This window comes from Colossoma macropomum, unplaced genomic scaffold (assembly GCF_904425465.1).
Source record: "Colossoma macropomum unplaced genomic scaffold, Colossoma_macropomum, whole genome shotgun sequence".
In the NCBI taxonomy this organism is placed as follows: domain Eukaryota; kingdom Metazoa; phylum Chordata; class Actinopteri; order Characiformes; family Serrasalmidae; genus Colossoma; species Colossoma macropomum.
The window spans coordinates 34,059,389-34,078,366 of NW_023494787.1; the positions used below are offsets into that span (position 1 = coordinate 34,059,389).

The 18,978-nt window shown below is 38.3% G+C and overlaps 1 protein-coding gene across 1 annotated transcript in view; it reads right to left on the reverse strand.

Annotated features, from left to right (window-relative positions):
- ctdp1 (CTD (carboxy-terminal domain, RNA polymerase II, polypeptide A) phosphatase, subunit 1) overlaps window positions 1-16,893 on the reverse strand; it is a 150,906-nt gene extending 134,013 nt beyond the window's left edge. Inside the window, exons 1-3 of the mRNA XM_036567056.1 lie at window positions 16,423-16,893; window positions 2,041-2,124; window positions 1,666-1,759 (exon numbers count right to left, since the gene is read on the reverse strand). Of these exons, the coding sequence (XP_036422949.1) occupies window positions 1,666-1,759; window positions 2,041-2,124; window positions 16,423-16,733 (489 nt within the window). The 5' untranslated portion in view covers window positions 16,734-16,893. The remainder of the gene's footprint in view (window positions 1-1,665; window positions 1,760-2,040; window positions 2,125-16,422) is intronic.
- Between the last annotated feature and the right edge of the window lie 2,085 nt (window positions 16,894-18,978).

An 18,978-nucleotide genomic window follows, 5' to 3' on the forward strand; every position in this document is an offset into this window, starting at 1 on the left:
GACTGCTCTCCACAGCCCCCACATATCACCCAAGAGAGACCTACAAAATGCAAACAAGATTAACACAAAAGGCAAGGGAACAAGAAGAGGGTTCAAGAGAAGTTACATAAGTTAATAAAAACAATATTTAACAGTATCACGTGTCCAAGTACTCCACTACCTTGTTGGCCAGTAAAGGATTCAAAGATGACTGATAAATGAGTTGGTGCACCTTCATCATCTGATTTAAACCTGATTCAGAACAGCAATCTGGGGGGCTGTGGTGGCTGCATCAGCAAAAACTGGCTGTCAAAAAAAAAAACAAGAAGCTCACCAAATTCTATAGACCTAGGCTCATGAAAACTTTTGAAAAGAAGAAGTGTGGTTATATTGTCAGCTGTATATTTCAAAAGGCCAAAAATGTTACTTATCTACAGTCACTGTCCATTTTATCAGGTTTACGTACCATGTAGATTCATTTACTATCTTTACAATTTTAGACCTTGTCATGGTATGATGTCTTTGTCTAGGCGAGGGGCTTGCGTGCATCACAGAAGCAGAGAGTTATGCTGTCTGGAGTTTTAACTCCAGTGAGGGTCTCTCATGGAAGAAATGTCTTATCAGAAAGGCCAGACTAAACCAACCAAGCTAAACTACAAGCAAAACCCACTTTCCATAAATGGGAGGGGGATTCAAAAAACACTGAATTTGATGCAGAAAGAAGAGACCATTTTAAGTACAATGCCAGATATTTATTTCTTTCCTCTGAGCTCCTAGTGCAGTTTGCCATGCTGCTCAGACCAAACAGATCAAAAGGTGTCTTTTCAATATATTGGTTAATCAGCTGAGTGGGTGATCATGCATAGTTTGCTGATTACTTGCATATATGACCAAATATTTTTTGGAAACATGGAAGCAAACACGCAGCCACACCTGACATCACACAAGCAGTAAAACTCACCAGTAATTCTCCTTTATGAATGTGCACATTATTTGCTCTTAATGTGACTGTAAATCTGTTGCTGCATTTCATGAATTTGGCCCACTGTCTTTACATTTCTGTTTTTCCAATGCACAAGTAATCTCATTTTTTAAAACAGCTGACAGAAGGCAATTTTATCAAAGCAAAAATATTCAACCCCCCTAAAATCCATCAGATTTGTTTGGATTACAAATGACACACAGATTGTTCCAGCCAGCATTTAACCACTAATTAATTTGAGGGTCAACCTTTTAAAATATGACACAGAACAACCTAAAACAGCTATAACCTAAAATAGTTTTCCTCCAGGAAACTCATTTGTAATATATCTAAATCCAAAAACACATAGGAGAGTCAAGTATTTTCAGTCTCTATTAGTTCTCAAGCAACATGGCTTATCACCTTGATTACACTGAATTTCAACAAACTAAGCACTAAATGTGACTCGCACCAGCCGATATTGTTCCTTATCATCGACAATATAATCTTATAATCTTATTGGCAAGAAGGTTGGAGAACCAGATATAGATATGATATAGTGAAACATGATTTTTTATTCAGGGGCCAGCAAGGCTTTCACATTAAAAAAATAACCAAACATAAATGTTCCTCTTTGAATCTCCAAAGCAGCTTAAAAATACGATGGTTTGAATAGGTTGATGTAAGATTTTGTGGCCTTTAGCCAGTGCAGGCACCACACTTACCTCTGAGCTGACCATCAACTCAGGAACACTATGCACCACGGAAACGGTTGCTGTAGAGATGGGAGCCTGCCGCTTTCCGTTCTTGTTCTGCAGCCTTTAAAAACATACACAGACAAAGACCTTTTCAGTCTGCCTCGAAACTCAAGGCTGAATATATAAAATAACTCAAAGTTAGGGTTAAGTGGTTTATTAAACTTGTTATTTCCATAAATAAATATACATACAATTATGACTTACTTTATCACTGACAAAATAGTAGTTTTAGAGAGTAAAAACAATGTGTATGTCATTATTTTAAAAAATAAATATACTACACCTTAATTTATCATTGACCAAAGTGATAAAAAGGAAAAACAAAAATGCGCCTTTACTCACTGTGTTAAATCCTGGCCACATTCAGCACACAGACCCTTCATCACAATGGGATGGCTGCATTCTTCTATTTTCGCTATGACATCCCTGTTACAAACAACAGCACATGAAAAGACCAGCTAAAATAAAATGTACACCAAGCTAAGTCAATGCACAAAGCAATTCAAAAATGATTTATTTCACTTGTAAATCATTGCAGAACATAGCAGTAAATTGTGAATGGTTTAAGTGAGCAGAAAGTTTATCATGTAATTTTACAAGTGCTCAATATGACCTCTGTACAGACATCAATTCAATCAACAGCCCCCCTAAACATGTAGTGTAGTGAGCAACAAATTAAACCTAGCTTTCCTCAATTTAAGGTCACTAAAGAGTAAAAAACTCTTGATCTGAATCTTATTAAAGAGCATAAGCTTGATTTTATGTTTTTAACAGAAATGTGGCTAAACACAATGGCACAGCAGCTGCTCCTGAAAACTACTGATTTCTGCACACAGTAAGACAGGGCAGGTGAGGAGGAATAGTGGCATGCATTTATAAAAGTGACTGCAAAAATACCTTACCCTGTGTTATTAGTTGCAACATATAGACCTCCAATCCAAACAGTATTTGTTTTTTGCCAGAAAGTACTAAATTAAAACTAATTTCAATTGTGTCCACAAACTATAATAAAATTCTTCTCTCTGATAACCCATCAGACAGTAACACCACAGAATGCATGTCTAGAGACACTTGATTTGAAGCAGCATGTGAGCAGCACTATCCACAAGTAGGTCACATACTCGATTTGGTAATCACTTAAGGTTTATACAAAAAAGTGTCCTTCATTTTTGATGTTCTCATATCACATTTCTGTATATTCTTTCAAGTCAATTTAGAAGTAAGGAAGAAACTACCTGAAAGTCATTCTAAAATGTTACAGTGACTCAGAAAAAAGTTGAGAGGTTTAAAAATGTTTATAATAGTGCACCAAATACCGCTCTGGCTCCTCTCTGTAATGATCTGGTCTCCGATCTAAACGCAAGATTAAACGAAACTCTTGACATTCTCTCACCAGTCAAATGGAGGAAAAACCTGCATACTCATAAAAATCCGTGGATGAATGAGAAAATACACCAGCTTAAGATAAGTTCTTGTAAATCAGAGCATTTATGGAAAAACTAAGTACATTATGATATTCTCAAAGAGAAGATATCCACCTACAATAATGCTATAAAAATTCAGTCATACCTCTCTGTCATAATTAATAAACACAAAGACAATACCAAAGTCCTTTTTATCACCATAGATCGACTAATTAACCCTGACTTTTTATGCTAGGCCTCAGTGATTTGTCCTTCAAAATTTGCAAAGAGACTGCAATTCATTAAAAAAAAAATGGCCTTCATAAGACAGATCATAGCTCAGTCCTCTGAAATAAATTACTATAACCATTCTGACAAAGGCCAATTTATAGTTCAGGCATCAAGTGTCGCAGTGCTGTAGGCTTTCATAGTCCTACGCCTGCAACAAAATGTCGGAACAGAATATCATCTGTAGGTTTTTTGAAACTACAAAAAACCTACAGATGATGATGCAGCTAATGAAAACCGGGAACCCGCACAGACTAGTCTGAAAACATCTGCTACAGTGAAACTGCATCAACAGTAGAGAATTTAGACGCGCTCCCGAGTGGCGCAACTGCTTAAGTGTTGGCCACCAGGATAGTTTGATTCCTGGTGATGCAACAGCCAGCTGTGGCCAGGAGTCCAAGAGAGCACAATTGGCCTCCCTCTCTCTCTGGGTGGGTAAGGATGGCCCCTGCTGCCCCCCCCCCATATCGAGCAGAGCGCCAGGCACCACTGCTAAGTGTTGTTTTTAGCTTAGCTTTTAGCCTGTTTTTAGCCCAACTGAGCAACCCAGCCGTGTTTTTACCTTTTTAAGCCTTGTTTTAAGTGCTAATTTTTTATCCGTCAGAGCCCCTGCACTGACTACTGTAACCACTGAATATGGACTGCTTATTTTATTTTTTATTTTAACCAACAAGCTGTTTTTGGGCCATGCCTGCCCTCGGCTCTCCCGCAGAATGTGATGGCTGTGCGCGGCTGAGCCAGATGATTGATAAAGTAGAAGGAAGACTTTCTGTGCTCTACCAGATCAAAGACGATGAGGATCTCCTCGACTCCCAGCTGGCTACAACTCGGGTGATCAGCACCGGGTTAGACAGCAGTCTTCCCCAAGCAGCTGTTACGGCTGTCTAGGACGAGGTTCACTGGCCTCAGCTAAACCCAAGGCCAGGGAGGTGTACTGCTCCACACCGCGCCAGGCTGAGCCAAGGTCCATTGCAGAAAGGGGTTTGCATGGAGGTAGGCGCTCTGCCCGCCACCCGATCCCACAAAAGGTCCACCTGAGCAACAGATTCTCTGTGTTGGAAGACACCATTCTTGCTGATAAACAGTCGTCAGTGCAGAACGTCCAAGTGAGCTCTTCAGCCATAAACTTCACCCCTGCTCCCTCCTGGAACTTCAGGCAGCGGGCCTGAAACTCCACCTCTAAGTTGGACGCAGCTAGGCAGCCAAACCCCTGCCCATCTACCCAAGCCATTTTAACCTCCACCTCCACATTGACTGCCTGACCGCTGCTCCCCGCCCTGGGATTCTGCCGCGCTGACCCCTCATCTCCCGCCACCGCTGGTTTCCAAGCCACAAACCCATTCCCGCCTCAACCTCGACCGACACGCAACCTTCTTCCACGCACTCTCATAGTAGGTGACTCAATCATCAGAAACGTTAAGCACCATACAGCTGTAGTTTACTCCATCTCTGGTGCAAAAGTCCCTGACATTGCACAGCAGCTTCCCAGTCTTTCAAAGAAATATAACTCAGAGAAGAAGAGAGTAATACATGTGGGATGTAATGATATTAGAAGTCAGAACACAGAACTGCGGAAAAGGACAAACCTGCTATGTTCTATACAAGATGATGGTGAATCTGTTTTTATCTCTCGACCAATTCCGTCACTGGGAAGAGGTTAAGAACGTTTTAGCCGCGACTTACTCAAGTATTTTTGTTTTTGGTGAAAGACCCAGTACTCTTCATTAAAATCCAAAAGAAATATCAAAGAAGCAAAACAACTTAATGATTTTATTAATCAGACAATCTGATTTTTATTGATCCATCTCCAATTACTTTACACTCCCAAGAAAGCCCTGCAGTAAACCCTATAACAGATCTTGATCTTGAGTTTTAAAAACAGAAAAGGTTAATGCATAATTCCTCGTAATGTTAGAAGCCTACTTCAAAAGGATAAAATGGATCAACTTAAAGTCCGGATTGCACAATCTGATCGAGATATTTTAATACCAGCAGAGACCTGGCTTAGGCAACCTATACGTGATGAAGATGCGGCCTTAAATAATTTTAATCTTTGAAGAAACAGAGAATCGAGAGGAGGCAGAGTAGCTATTTATATAAAGTAAATATACAAGCCACCTTATTAACTGCAGTCTCCAAAAGAAAAATACTTTGGAGTTCCTAGCTCTAAAAGTGTCCCTTGGGAAAATAGCTCTTATTTTGGCTGGGATACACAGGCCTCCCTCTGCTCTGTCTTCTGCACTTGATAACAATATACCGCTTCTGAAATGCTGTCTAATGCGTCTGATTACTTAAAGGAAACGTGGAAATCTTACCCTCACACAATTAGTCACGGAATCAACATGGCCAAATCTGAAGGACCCCACCAAATCTACCCTGATTGAGAGACCACTGGCTTACGTTCAGACAACTGAGAAATAAATGCACCTCTGCAGTTAGAAAGGCCAAATCAGATTATTATCTCGGCCTGATTATCAGCTCTACAAACACTCTAAACTTTTGACAACTGTAAAATCCCTTAAAAACAATTTCTCTACCCTTCCAACCAGTGTTATAGTTGATGGACAGCTGACATCTGATCAGAAGGAACTTTTTTTTTAGTTATTAAACATGATTCAAATCTGCTGTTAGGTCAAACTGATATAAACTCTGTTACCAAGAGCCATGGTCTCTTCACACTCCAGCTTTTCTCTCCAAACACAGTAGCTAAATCTCTTACTACTATTAATTCCCAAAAAACTACTGGTGAAGAGATGGCATGGACCCTTACTTCCTGCGTCTAGCAGCCCCAGTTATTTTAGAACACATGACATATATTTTTAATCTCTCTGTTTTATCATTCAGAATTCCCAGGATATGAAAAATAACATATATAACTCCACTGCATAAAGGATGTGAGGCGGCAGATGTAAATAATTACAGACTAATCTCAAAATTATTCTGTTTAGCTAAAATTTTAGAATTTCTAGTTAATAGTCAACTTAAATCATTTCTATATGAAAATTCTGTCCTCTTTAATTATCAATCTGACACAGCATCATCTCTGCTACCGGACTGGTTTTAAATGATCTCTATATATCCAAAGTCAAGAAGAAGTATTGTGCTGCCATTTTTATTGATCTATCAAAAGCTTTTAATACAGTTGCCCATACTCTTCTTTTAGGGAACTTACAAAAGATTGGTTTTGATACAAATGCACTAAAATGTACCCAAAATTACCTTTCAGACAGAAAACAATGCGTAGCACTGAGGAATTACAAATCAGATTTTTTGACCATATACAAAAGAGTACTTCACGGTTCAATTATTGTCCCAGTTTATTCAATATATATATTAATGAACTTGCTGCCTCTGACTCAGTACACCTGTATGCAGACAACACAGTTTTAAACTGTTCAGCTGACTCCTACATTGAAAGAGTCACAGAGTAGAAATACCTTGGCATGTGGCTGGATGATAAACTCACTTTTAAATCCCATATTAATAAACTGGTTGGCAACAGTGGTATTTATTTTCTATACAGAAATAAATCCCATTTCCCCTTGCATGCAAGAAAAAGAATTGTTGAGGCAACCTTACTATCTGTTATGGACTACGGTGATGTAATTTCCAAACATGCATCTGCCAGTTCGCTCAAATCACTGGACTCAGTCTATCACTCTGCACTGGGGTTCATCACTGGAGACCCGTGTAACACTCATCACTGCAGGCTGTATGAAAAAGTTGGCACTCACTAGCAGCACGGCGGGAAACACATTGGCTTATTTTCATTTATAAAACACTTTCCAGCCATATGCCAGCATATTTTACTTCAATGATGTCTACAAATAACAGTAATTGTCAGACTCGCTCCAGCGGCTGGATCACATGCCAGGTACCGAGAGTTTTTACTGAACTGGGAATATCTGCCTTTAGTTACAGTGCACCAGCAAGCTGGAACTCACTACAGGAAACACTAACACTTAGCTTGTTGGTGTCACTCAGTCATTTTAAACTTTTACTTTCTAACCACCTCCACTCTGCCTGCAACTGTTTTACTTGATTTTTACTACTATCATCTTTTCATTATTTTAATTATTTTATTTTTTCCCCATTTATTTATTTGTTTATTCATTATTCATATTCTTGGACTTGTTTTAATTTTGATTATTTTATTATTAATTCAAGTCACTTCAATTCATTTTAGTTTCCTTATTTGATCTTATCCTCCTTTTATTTAACTTCTTTTGATTTTATTAACTTTTACATTTTAGTTATGCTTTAATTATTGTTTTATATTTTCTACGGATAATGTATTTTATTATTCTTTTTTTTATGCTTACTTGATTTGAGTCACTTTTATTACTAAAGGTACTTTTATTACTTGACATGTTTTACACATTATCAATCCCTGTTACCTGTATCAACTTAGCAACTTTGTAAATGAGGGTCACCCTCAATGTGTTTCTGAGGTTACATGAAGGTAGAAAGGAAGGAAGGAAAGAAGGTAGGAAGGTAGGTTGGTAGGTCGGTCGATTGATATCTGTGCATGATCATTTCACTCAGTAACTTTTAGTCATGTTATACCACCTTAAAATATTGTAGTACTTTTATACCCTGCTTTAATATAAGGAAAGGAAAACAGGACTACTATACTTTTATACCCTGTTTTAGTATAAGGAAAGGAAACCCGGATTATTATAGTATGTTTATACCCTGTTTTAGTATATGCATAGGAAACCAGAATTATTATTGTGCTTTAATACCCTGTTTTAGTATACAGAAAGGAAACCAGGATTATTATAGTACTTTTATACCCTCTTTTAGTGTGGGGAAAGGAAACCATTTACCAGGAACACTGAGCAAATTCATTCCCACTTGTTTCCTTACATTAAACATGGTAACAAATAACATGGCTGAAACTGAAGTATCGTTTAATTTAAGTATTTTTCATTTAACCCACCACAGGTTAAAAATGTTAGACACACTGCAGTTACTGGGAGAACTGAAAAAAGAAGAGTTAAAGATGTTCCCCATGTATTCCCTGTGTAAAGGTGGTAAAATATGACTAAAAGTTGCTAAGTAAAATGATCATGCTCAGATATACATTATCAGCATCATTATTGTACTTTAAATACACTCCAGTTATATCTACTCAGATCTGCTTAGCCCAAACAACTATGGGGACCCTTGACTCACTTTGTAACTGCCTTGAACACATCACTAACTGAATGGAACAAAATTTTCTACAGTTGAATAAAGATAGCTATAGCAATGAGAGGCTCAGACTAGCTGCCTATCTGGATTCAAGAGCCCTAAAATCTAAAGAAATAGTATGTAACCTTGGTGTACTAATAGACACTGATCTTGGTTTTATAGCAGTCATGTCAAAGCAGTTACTAAATCAGCTTTTATCACCTTAAGAACATTAAGAGATTTTCTGACTAAACCAGACCTAGAGAAACTCACCCATGCCTTTATTTCTAGCAGGACTGATAACTGCAATGGTCTCCTAACTGGACTCCCAAAAAAGTCAGCTTCAGAAGATTCCAAATGCAGCTGCCGGCAGACGTTCTCAATAGGAGTAAAAGGAACACATCACCCCCATTCTCAAATCCATATACTGGCTACCAGTCTGTTAAAAAATTGACTTTAAGATACTATTACCGGTCTATAAATCGCTCAATGGTGTAGGACCAGAATATTTATTTCACATGTTACAGCAATATGAGCCGAGCAGAACTCTTAGATCATTGGGAACTAGCCAATTAGTCCTGTCGAAGGTGAAGACTAGACATGGAGAATCAGCATTTAGCTACTTCTTTTAATCATGTGTTATGTTCTTAATGTTGTTTTTTTCTATTAGCACTTACTTTTTTTAAACAACTGAATTTCCTGACACAGCAGTGTATGAAAGGTGCTATATAAACTTGACTTGCTTCTCCAAGGGAAAGCCACTTTCTAAGGCTGCCAGTAGAACCTCTTCCCTGCTGTGTTTTTTTATTATTAAAGAATAAGGATAAAACTTGTTGTGTTCAAAGGTAGAACAGATGTTCACAATCACTATTGTTGCATTTTAATTCAATTCCAGTTGTGTTGTATTGTAACATATGTGAGAAACCTTTTCCATCAGTACCAGCTAACTGTTTCCTCTGTGTTCTAGTATAAAACAACTGTATTGATGAAAACTATAAAGAAAAGACACATTACTACCATAACAGTAAGACTTCAGCTTCAATAGGCTATAGGGAAAACAATTTCCTAGGTGCCCTTAGGTAAGTAGTCTAAAAATAACACAGACTAATTACTGTGCCGTGTAATGCAGTTTATTTACATCAGCAACAAAACTTTCAAATGTATTTACACAACTTAGCATGAAGAAAAAAAAAAAAAAAATCACTGGACTCTGAATGGCAATGTCTCTATATGTACTGTAATTAATTCTAATTCTAATTCTATGTTGTTCAGAGTAGTTGAAAACGAAAGCTAGCATTAAGTAAGTTTACCCACCTACTGTTTGAACATTTAAATCTCTGCGAACACCACATTTTGTACTATAAAACGTGTTTAACTACAAACCATTTTACAAAAAACATGACAATTCGCTTATCCGAGGAATAGAACAAAATAACTGTACAAACATGCATGAATTAAACCTACCTAAACCCCACAGCTCAGCGTCAGCTAAAGACGTCATGTTTTGGACATGTGCAATGAGGGGAAACACAGGGAAATTAATTCACCGTCACCGTCACCGTCAGTCTGAAAGTGCAATGCGGGCAAACATTCTGCTCTTAAAGTAATCGCATTTAATTTGCAGAAAAGGTTTGAAAATGAAAACAAATCATCGTATAAATGTATAGTGATCCTAGTTCTGAATAGCTGGCAACCTGTTCTGTTTCTCAAAGCAACGGAGCAGCAAGAAAGCAATCCAGCCACACACCGTGACCATAGCAATAATCCAGAATATAGAACTTCGATCCAATCAGAGTGCATGCCAACATCTGCGCCCTTTTTTCTGATGTACACGACAAGGTCTGCAACAACCTAGCAGACACAAAAGCACATTCACATTACAAGCCTCATTGCTTAAATCCAATCTCTCTGACACGATTATTCACACTCGTTTAGGTGTCATTAATGTGAACGAACCAGCATCCTGAAATGACCCACATGCGTACATCTTACTTAGTAACGTCATGTGAATGAATTACGTGCATCACGTGAATCATCAGCAAACAAACTAACGTGCAGAACGAGCCTGCGAGGATAATTAACTCTGATCAGCTCTCAGCTGTTCACTATTACAGCGAGAAGAAGGTGAAAAAGGTGAGATGTGTTGCTTTTCCACCGTTTACAGGCTTTAACTTTTGTTCGGCGCTGCTGCCATGATAACGCTGTACGATGGCACATGAATTCTGATCTAAGCGTTCACATTAAGGTCGCATGGCCACAGATCGGATACGTATCCGATCTAGGACCACATATGAAAGTGACTGAAGTCGGATTTAAAAAGTTCAGATTTGCATGTCCACACAGGCCTGAAAACATCAGATCTGAGTCACATTAGGGGCAAAAAATCAAATTTGTGCCACTTCAACCTGGTAATGTGAATGTAGCCAAATTTTTTTTCTCTTACGTCATTTTCTGTCGAGTGATGCTTGTCACCTGGATCATATATTGGCCTTAAGCCACCTATATCAGTAATGACATCTTTCTTTTTTATCTATTATCAAGAGCTTACAACAAATAACGTTCGTCCTCATGTAATCTTGCCACTATTTCTACTGCTCTCCTGAAGAGGGTTTTTGATTGTGAATTTGATTGTGAATATATTTTGTGTATAATTACAGAAAATGCTGTTCTTTCTTGTTGAATGTTGTCTGTTGTATTACACACTACAGAGTTCCGCCTCTAGAAGCAACATCACCAGAACAACTGTTCATTGGGAGCTTCATGAAATGGAAAGCTACACACAAGCCTAAGATCATTATGCGCAATGCCAAGCGTCAGTTAAAGTGGTGTGAAGTACACTGCCACTGGACTCTGGAGCATTGGAAACATGTTCTCTGCAGTGCTGAATTATGTTTCACTATCTGGCAGTCCGACGGATGAATCTGGGCTTGGCAGACATAACGGGAGAACACTACCTAACAGAATGCCTAGTACAAAAGGTAGAGCATGGTGGAGGCAAGATAACGACCTGGAGATGTTTTTAGGGTTTGGAGCAAGCTCCTTTGCTCCAATGAAGGGTACTGTTAATGCTACAGTAAACAAAGACATTTTAGATAACCATAGGCTTCCAACTTTGTGGCATAGCTTGAGGAAGGCCCTTTCCTGTCCCAGTCATTCACTCTCAGTAATGCACAGTTTCACACATCTTTGCTCAGTTTGTATTTGTAGACATAATTAATGAGTAGGCTTTTGAAATGAAACCTCTTGAGCAGGGTAATAATTCTAAAAGATAGTCTACCAGGCTCTTCATTGGGAGATTTTTTTTTTTATGGTAGCAAGTCACTCTGAAGCTATCAGTACTGTGCACAGCGCAGAGAACTGACAAGCAGCTTCTTATCAAATATATCTCTCTTTCTCTCAGAAACCAAACTAAATTCTCTCAGTTCTTTTCCCAAAACGCTGATAATCACTTTTACTCACCGGCCTCAGGTTACTTGTCCAACATCGACAATGTACAATTACATCACCCTATCACCCAGGCCTAATTTGCAGTAGGGGTCAAGCGATAATTAGAGCTGATATTCAACATTTTTCTCATTATCGGAATTAGCATTTGAACTTGCTACTTTGCCAATAAAAGCCTTTGTGTTGTGTATGCACATATTTGACACAACCACAACCAAAACACAATTCTGTAGTCGGGCTTAACGTCCCGGCCACAGCATTACTGGACAGCTTGAAATGTGGATGGCGTGTCAAGTAAATCCAATCAAATGTGCTTTTCAGTTTTGTGACAGACACAGGAGAGGAGAAGTAAGAATGTCAAGGTTTAACAACACCGCTGGCAAAAAGCACAATGCGCTCTGTCATATAACTTCATTCACTCCAGCAAGACAAATGTGAGTCGTGCGTGCAGCTCAAGTCCTGTCCAAAACATCACATTAGTTTGGTAAGAGAGAGGTTTCTGTGTATAGGGCAGATACACTGTGCGAACCCACACTGCTTCTGTAGTAATTTGTACGAGCTCAGGAATGTGTCTGCCCAGAGCGGAGCTTCATAAACAAACTCAGCAGACAAGCCTCCAGGCAGCTTCTTAACTATCAGATAATTATTATTAAAATCTAAATATATCATGTTACATTTATTATGCAAGTTAAACATGAATTCTGGTCATTTTCATCTCTATTTTTGCTTGTTAAAAGTACAGACAGCTGCACCTTGCTATTTCCACCACTCTGCTTAGGCTAAATGAGATATTTCCAATCAAATCATTGAGCACAGAATACATGTTATACATTCAACACATCCAACCACGGCTTATTATCGCATGAAATATCTTTTGTTTGAACAACAAAGTGAAATAAGCATGTTCATGCTAATATACCCTCACTGTTGCTTTTGACAATTTTTTGAAAATTTTTAATGCGTTGCTCAGATGCTTACTTATATTTTACTGCATTTGGTAACTGTACTACATGACTCATACTACATGTTTGTTTTATATAAAAAGGATGTAAATATTTATATTTCTTTTATTATGGCTGTGTGTGGCAACTATAGTTTTTTGTTTTATATTCTTATTATTCTTCTTCTCGTTTTTATAATTCTTATTTTTCCCATATTGTCCAGCCTGTCCAGCTTTTTGATCGAATGTACTTTTTCCATGTAGCAATGGAAATTTGTCTTTTTTTCCCCTTAGGAATGAATGGGGGAGGAAATTGCATGACAATCTACTGAACTTCTGCTTGACCGAAAAGCTCCATTTTACATATAGGGCAGGCCCCCAAGCACAAATTCAATGTTGTTCTGACCGGCCCTCATCTGTTTGTCTTTTTTTCCATCCCTTGTTTCTCCCATAGTCTCCAATTCATTTTCAACCCCAACACACACTATTATTTCTTTGCCCGACAGCCACCAAACTACATGTCCTGACCCAGGGTCAGTCCTCAAGCTCTAATCCAGAGCAATACTGACCCGCACTTTATGTGACATTTTTTCATCCCTTGTTCCTCCCTTAGAGTCCCATTCATTTTCGCCCTTACCTGAGCCGTATTATTTTCTTTGTCCTACCGACACCAAAATGTTTACGGGTGATAATAATAGTGTCTTGCTTTGGTGTGCATGAAATAAATCAATAAATGAATAATGGCAATAAACACAATATAAACTGGTGGTAAATTAGTTTTTAACGTAACTAGGGGCTGTTATGGTGGTATCGCAGTACCTGCCACTGGGTACAGGCTATAGCAATAATATAGTTAATAATAATAACCATTGCTTCACCTGTTTTTCCCCATTTCTGTATTTAATATTTTATACTAATGCTGTTTGCTATCCACTGTCGACCAGAGGAGGATGGGTTCCCCTTTTGAGTTTTGGTTCCTCTCAAGGTTTCTTCCTCTTGCTCCTAGGGAGTTTTTCCTTGCCACTTACTCTTGAGGGCTTGGACCCAGACTTTTCTGTAAAGCTGCTTTGTGACAACATCTGTTGTAAAAAGCTCTAAATAAATAAACTTTGACTTGACTTGACTATATAGTGCTCGCATAATGATTGTGTCCTAAAGTAGTAAGCAGTGTGCAGTATACAACCAACATCAATTTCCACAGTTCCTGCCAAATATTCCAGCATGCAGCCAGATATATTTTCATACTATACTGCATCCCAAAATACAACGTTGTCATTTCAGGAGGGCGTAACCACTGATTTAGCAGCCTGGTTTGCTCTGAACAATTAACAATTTAGCCTGAGATTTAGCCTTATATGGACACTCAAATGAATTGAAAATAATTTGTCCTGTTACTGCCCCTTCAGTTTTCTCTGCTTGTCTTGGGGTTGGTTTGCTTACTTTGTCTATTTAATAAGGTGTCCTCACTGCATAAATAACGTGGTTAAAATAATACCTTTTTAAAGTTGATCTCCACCAAATAATCTGCACAGAGTCACACTGCTTATCATTCAGTAGCTCATTACCAACTATGAATGTATAAAAATTAAATGAACTTCCAATTAACAAACATTGGGCATAGGCACCTCTGGAAAACACAGAAGTTTACCACACAGACAAAGTAAACATTTTTAAAGTTATTTGTGTATTTGGAGATGGGTAGAAAACAACACCGTTAATGGCACTTTTAAAACTGAGCAGGCACATCTCTAAACCAAAATATATCCACATATGTTACTAAAGAACTTAAAAATGGATAGCCATGGTTGTTAAGCAGCAGACCCACCAACCTTGGGAAAACATTTGCGTAGCACAAGCACCACCCTTGTGAAACCAGCCAGATGAAGTGAGGAACAAGAGGGGGAAATTGTGTTGCTATCGATTTGCAGTCTCTTGAAATGATTGATATTACGCATTTGCCATCCTGGAAAAACCTAGCACTATGATTGGTTAAACTCTTCTTCTTTTATTTTTTTGGAAAGCTACACACTGCTGCCTCTTTCCTGTTGGATTTGAGTACTGCATGTTCACAATAGAATTCACAGGTGTCACCAGCTTTTTTGCATAGTTAAGAGAGACAAATCATATCAGCATACTTTGATGTCAAAATGCGTACTTGCTACGCTCTATGTGTAAAGGTTGGCAGGTCTGCAGCATTGACTGGAGGGCTAGGCAAAATGGGATTGGTCTTAAGATCGGTCTGGTCGGCTCAGCCTCTGATGTTGGCAACTCAGTCATACCCCTTCCCCGTACTACAGCACACAGGTTTTTTTTTTCACATACTGGATACTATATTGAATGTGACTACGAAAATTATTAGTACACAGTATGTTACTTTGAATACAGCCACAATCACCTATCCCTTCCCTGCATACTGCGCTGTTTTCTTCACTCTAACACACCTGATCCAACTCAACAGCTAAATAACAAATCCTTACTTGGTTGAGATGGGTACGTTAAAACAGGCAAAGTACTAAAATGTGCAAGGCAAAAGTACTACAGGACCAAGGTTGGAAATCACTGATCTAGACGTCAATGTGTGCGTTAAAATAACCATCCTGTGCAATGACTGACTACAAAATAAATATACCTCCCCACTAACTAAAAAATAAAAAACCTGCAAAGTCAACTATTAAAATACGTCGGTCCCATAAAACTCGCTGCATGGCTAAGATTTCAGATAGTCGCGGCCTTAGACATTTCAAATTTACTGTGTAGTGCTGTGTGTTTAAATCAAATTGCCTCAGTGAAAAATAACATTCTGGTTATGCTAAACTGTGCTTTTTGAAACAGCGTATAACATAGCTAGCCTAATACAGCCTAGTGAACGCTAAAAAGTCGCAACCGCTTTGTTTTTCATCTTCTCCTAACTATTACTACTCTCCTAACTATTACTACTACTACTATTAATATTAGTAGCACAATAATTTTGTAGGTAGTTGACCAGAGGAGGATGGGCCCCCCCTTGTGAGCCTTGGTTCCTCCCAAGGTATCTTTCTCAGCTCTGAGGGAGTTTTTCCTTGCCACTGTCGCCCTTGACTTGCTCACCTGGGGGTTTTACATTTTATGTTAAAACTTTGTCTTTACTGGAATTCTGTGAAGCTGCTTTGTGACATCAGTTGTAAAAAGCGCTATACAAATAAATTTGATTTGACTTCATTTTCAGGAAGCTGGTAGCAGACAACTCAAATCAGTGCAATGAGTATAAACATGCTGTTAACTTCTTACCTCTCGCCATCATAACAGTGAAGCTAGCTCGGTAGGTTAACTAGCTAGCTGTACTAGCAGCTAGCGAGTTAGCAATTGTTACGCGCATGACACATAACGTTAAGTTAAATGTACCTTGCAAAATGTAGCTATAAAAAGAGATCAACTGAGTTAATGTAGCAATAAAAGAAGACAAAACGACTCTATTGTCTTTAACTAGCAGCTTACCCAGCATATATGACCTGTCCTAGTTGACAGCACAGTTCTCTCACAACTCCAGCTCGGTCCGATTTCAGCTTCTTATCTGGTAACGATAGTCTGTTTGCCTGGTCACGTTCCTCTGATCCAGACTTTAAGTCTGTGTGGATAACTACACACAATGCAATAACAGAATCCACATTAATCAAAGCGCCGGGTTTCACTTTCCACTCCAACAACCGCACAGGACGCGCTTCGGCTGGCCAGCGAATCTCTGTTACTTGTACCGTGGGGTTCAATAGTGCTACAGAGCCGTCTCCAGAATGTGCAGGGTCCTCCATGGCTTTTTAACGCAATATTTTGAACGTCAGTAAATACTCCACCAAAAATAAGATTTCTATTGCATGAAATTTGACAAAATAATAAGACAAGAAACCCAAACAGACAAAACAGAACAGGGATTCAGGTGTGTTCGCTCTTCCCGCCTGTAAACAGGAAACACAAGCCTGATGTGAAAGTTGCCCCGGAACAGCTTCCGGAAGACTTGCGACACAAAAACATACAGGCGCAAGAACAGCACAAAGCACAAAATACGTTCACAGACAACAGGGGATTCACATATTCACACATCAGACATTTATCACATTACAGAAAATACCGAAACTTGCGTAGTCACAGGTTTTTGCATCTTTCTTATTCTTTTATAGAATTATATTATTCTGTTATAGAAGGATTTTGATTTGAATACTTCCATTTATGAATATTGAACTTTGCTAAAATAATACAATAAACAACATAATATTTATCTAATTAACCTTGTAAGACTCAGCTCTTGAATTGACCCGTAATCCATGCGTAGTTATTTTAAGGTACCATAGTTACTAAGTAATTCTCAATGAAACTTAGTAGTTATTGTTTAGTTAAAAGTGAACGATCCTAATCTAATTAACTACTAGTCATTAGTAGTCAATAGTAGCTATGTACATGTTGATGCAACACTTCTTGTTCATCCCTGCTTAGTTCCTGAATAGTTACAACAGTATTGTATTGTGTTACCAAATAATTTTAATTTCAGTGCTACTGTATATATGTACATTATATGACCAAAAGTATGTAGACACCCCTCATAATTATTGAGTTCAGGTGTTGTAGCCACACCCTTTGCTAACAGGTGTATAAAATCCAGCACATAGCCATAGACAAACAATGACAGTAGAATGGGTCATGCTGAAGAGCTGAGTGACTTTAAACTTTGCACTGTTATGGAAGTCCATCTTTGTCGTAAGTCAGTTTACGAAATTTCTGTCCTGCTAGATCTGCCCCGGTCATCTGTAAGTTCTATGATTGTGAAATGGAAGCATCTAGGCATGAGTGGTAAATCAAGCAGTGTCACAGACTGGGGCTGCTGAGTGCTGAAACATGTAAACAAACTTTGTTTGTTCGTCCTTTGTTGCATCACTTACTAATAGTTCCAAACAGGAACTGTGCTTTGAGAGTTTCTTTGATTGGTTTTCCATGGCGAAGCAGCTACACACAAGCCTAGTGTAAAGCATGCTGACAGTAGACTCTGGAGCAGTGGAAGTGTGTAATCTGGAGTGATGAATCACATTTCACTATCTGTCAGTCTGGTGGATGAGTCTAGGCAATAATGGTCTGGGGCTGTTTGTCAGGGGTTGGGGTATGCTCCTTAATTTCAGTGAAGGGTAAAGTTAATGCTGAAGCATAATGAGACATTTAAGACAATTATACGCTATAAACTTTGTGGCAGCAGTTTGGACAAGGACCTGACTGCCCAGTTCTGAGTCGATTATGGCTTACATTAATGAGTGTTGGTTGACTTCCAGATAGATATTAGGCATGTGGGCCACAACTGGGCCAGATGTTGGACAGCTATATATGGTTTTGTTATTTATGTTTAAAGGGCCAATTGGGGCATGAATGTTGTGCATTAATATTTCTTCTAAATGTTTTTGCTTTTTGTCTTCTTTATAGGGAATCTGCACTAGTGAAAATGAATGTATGCAAAACAAAGCATTATGATCATAATATGTACGTAAGATCATAATACCACGCAATATTGGTATGATAATGATATCACATAAGATCATAAACAGTTAAAAGTCCCTGTATAACTTCTTAGGTTACTACCACCTCTTGCTGAAGTGGGATCCTAAGCACATCCCAGAAAGGGCGCATGTGTCACGTAATGTAGGAAAAAGTCATGTATTTAAAATTATTAGCAAAACAGCAATTTATCCAGTTTTAGATTTGTTTACTGTTAGTACTAGTATACTAGTAGTCATATTAATTTTTATAGTCATATTAGTATGCTAGTACACCGCGACCCAGAAGGATAAGCGGTTTAGATGATGTATGTATGTAGTATGCTAGTAGTTGGCTTGTCCATATTTCAAAAGGGACATTGAAGAGGTTGATGCTTATACTTCAAGAACATACACAACTGTTTTTTTATTCCACAGACCGCGTAAGTAAAATTTTTCAGACATTTTTGTCATCTTTGATTTGAAATAAAATGTCTGAAAAATGATATTCTAAACCCATTTGAACAGTGCTTCAAGGAAGATG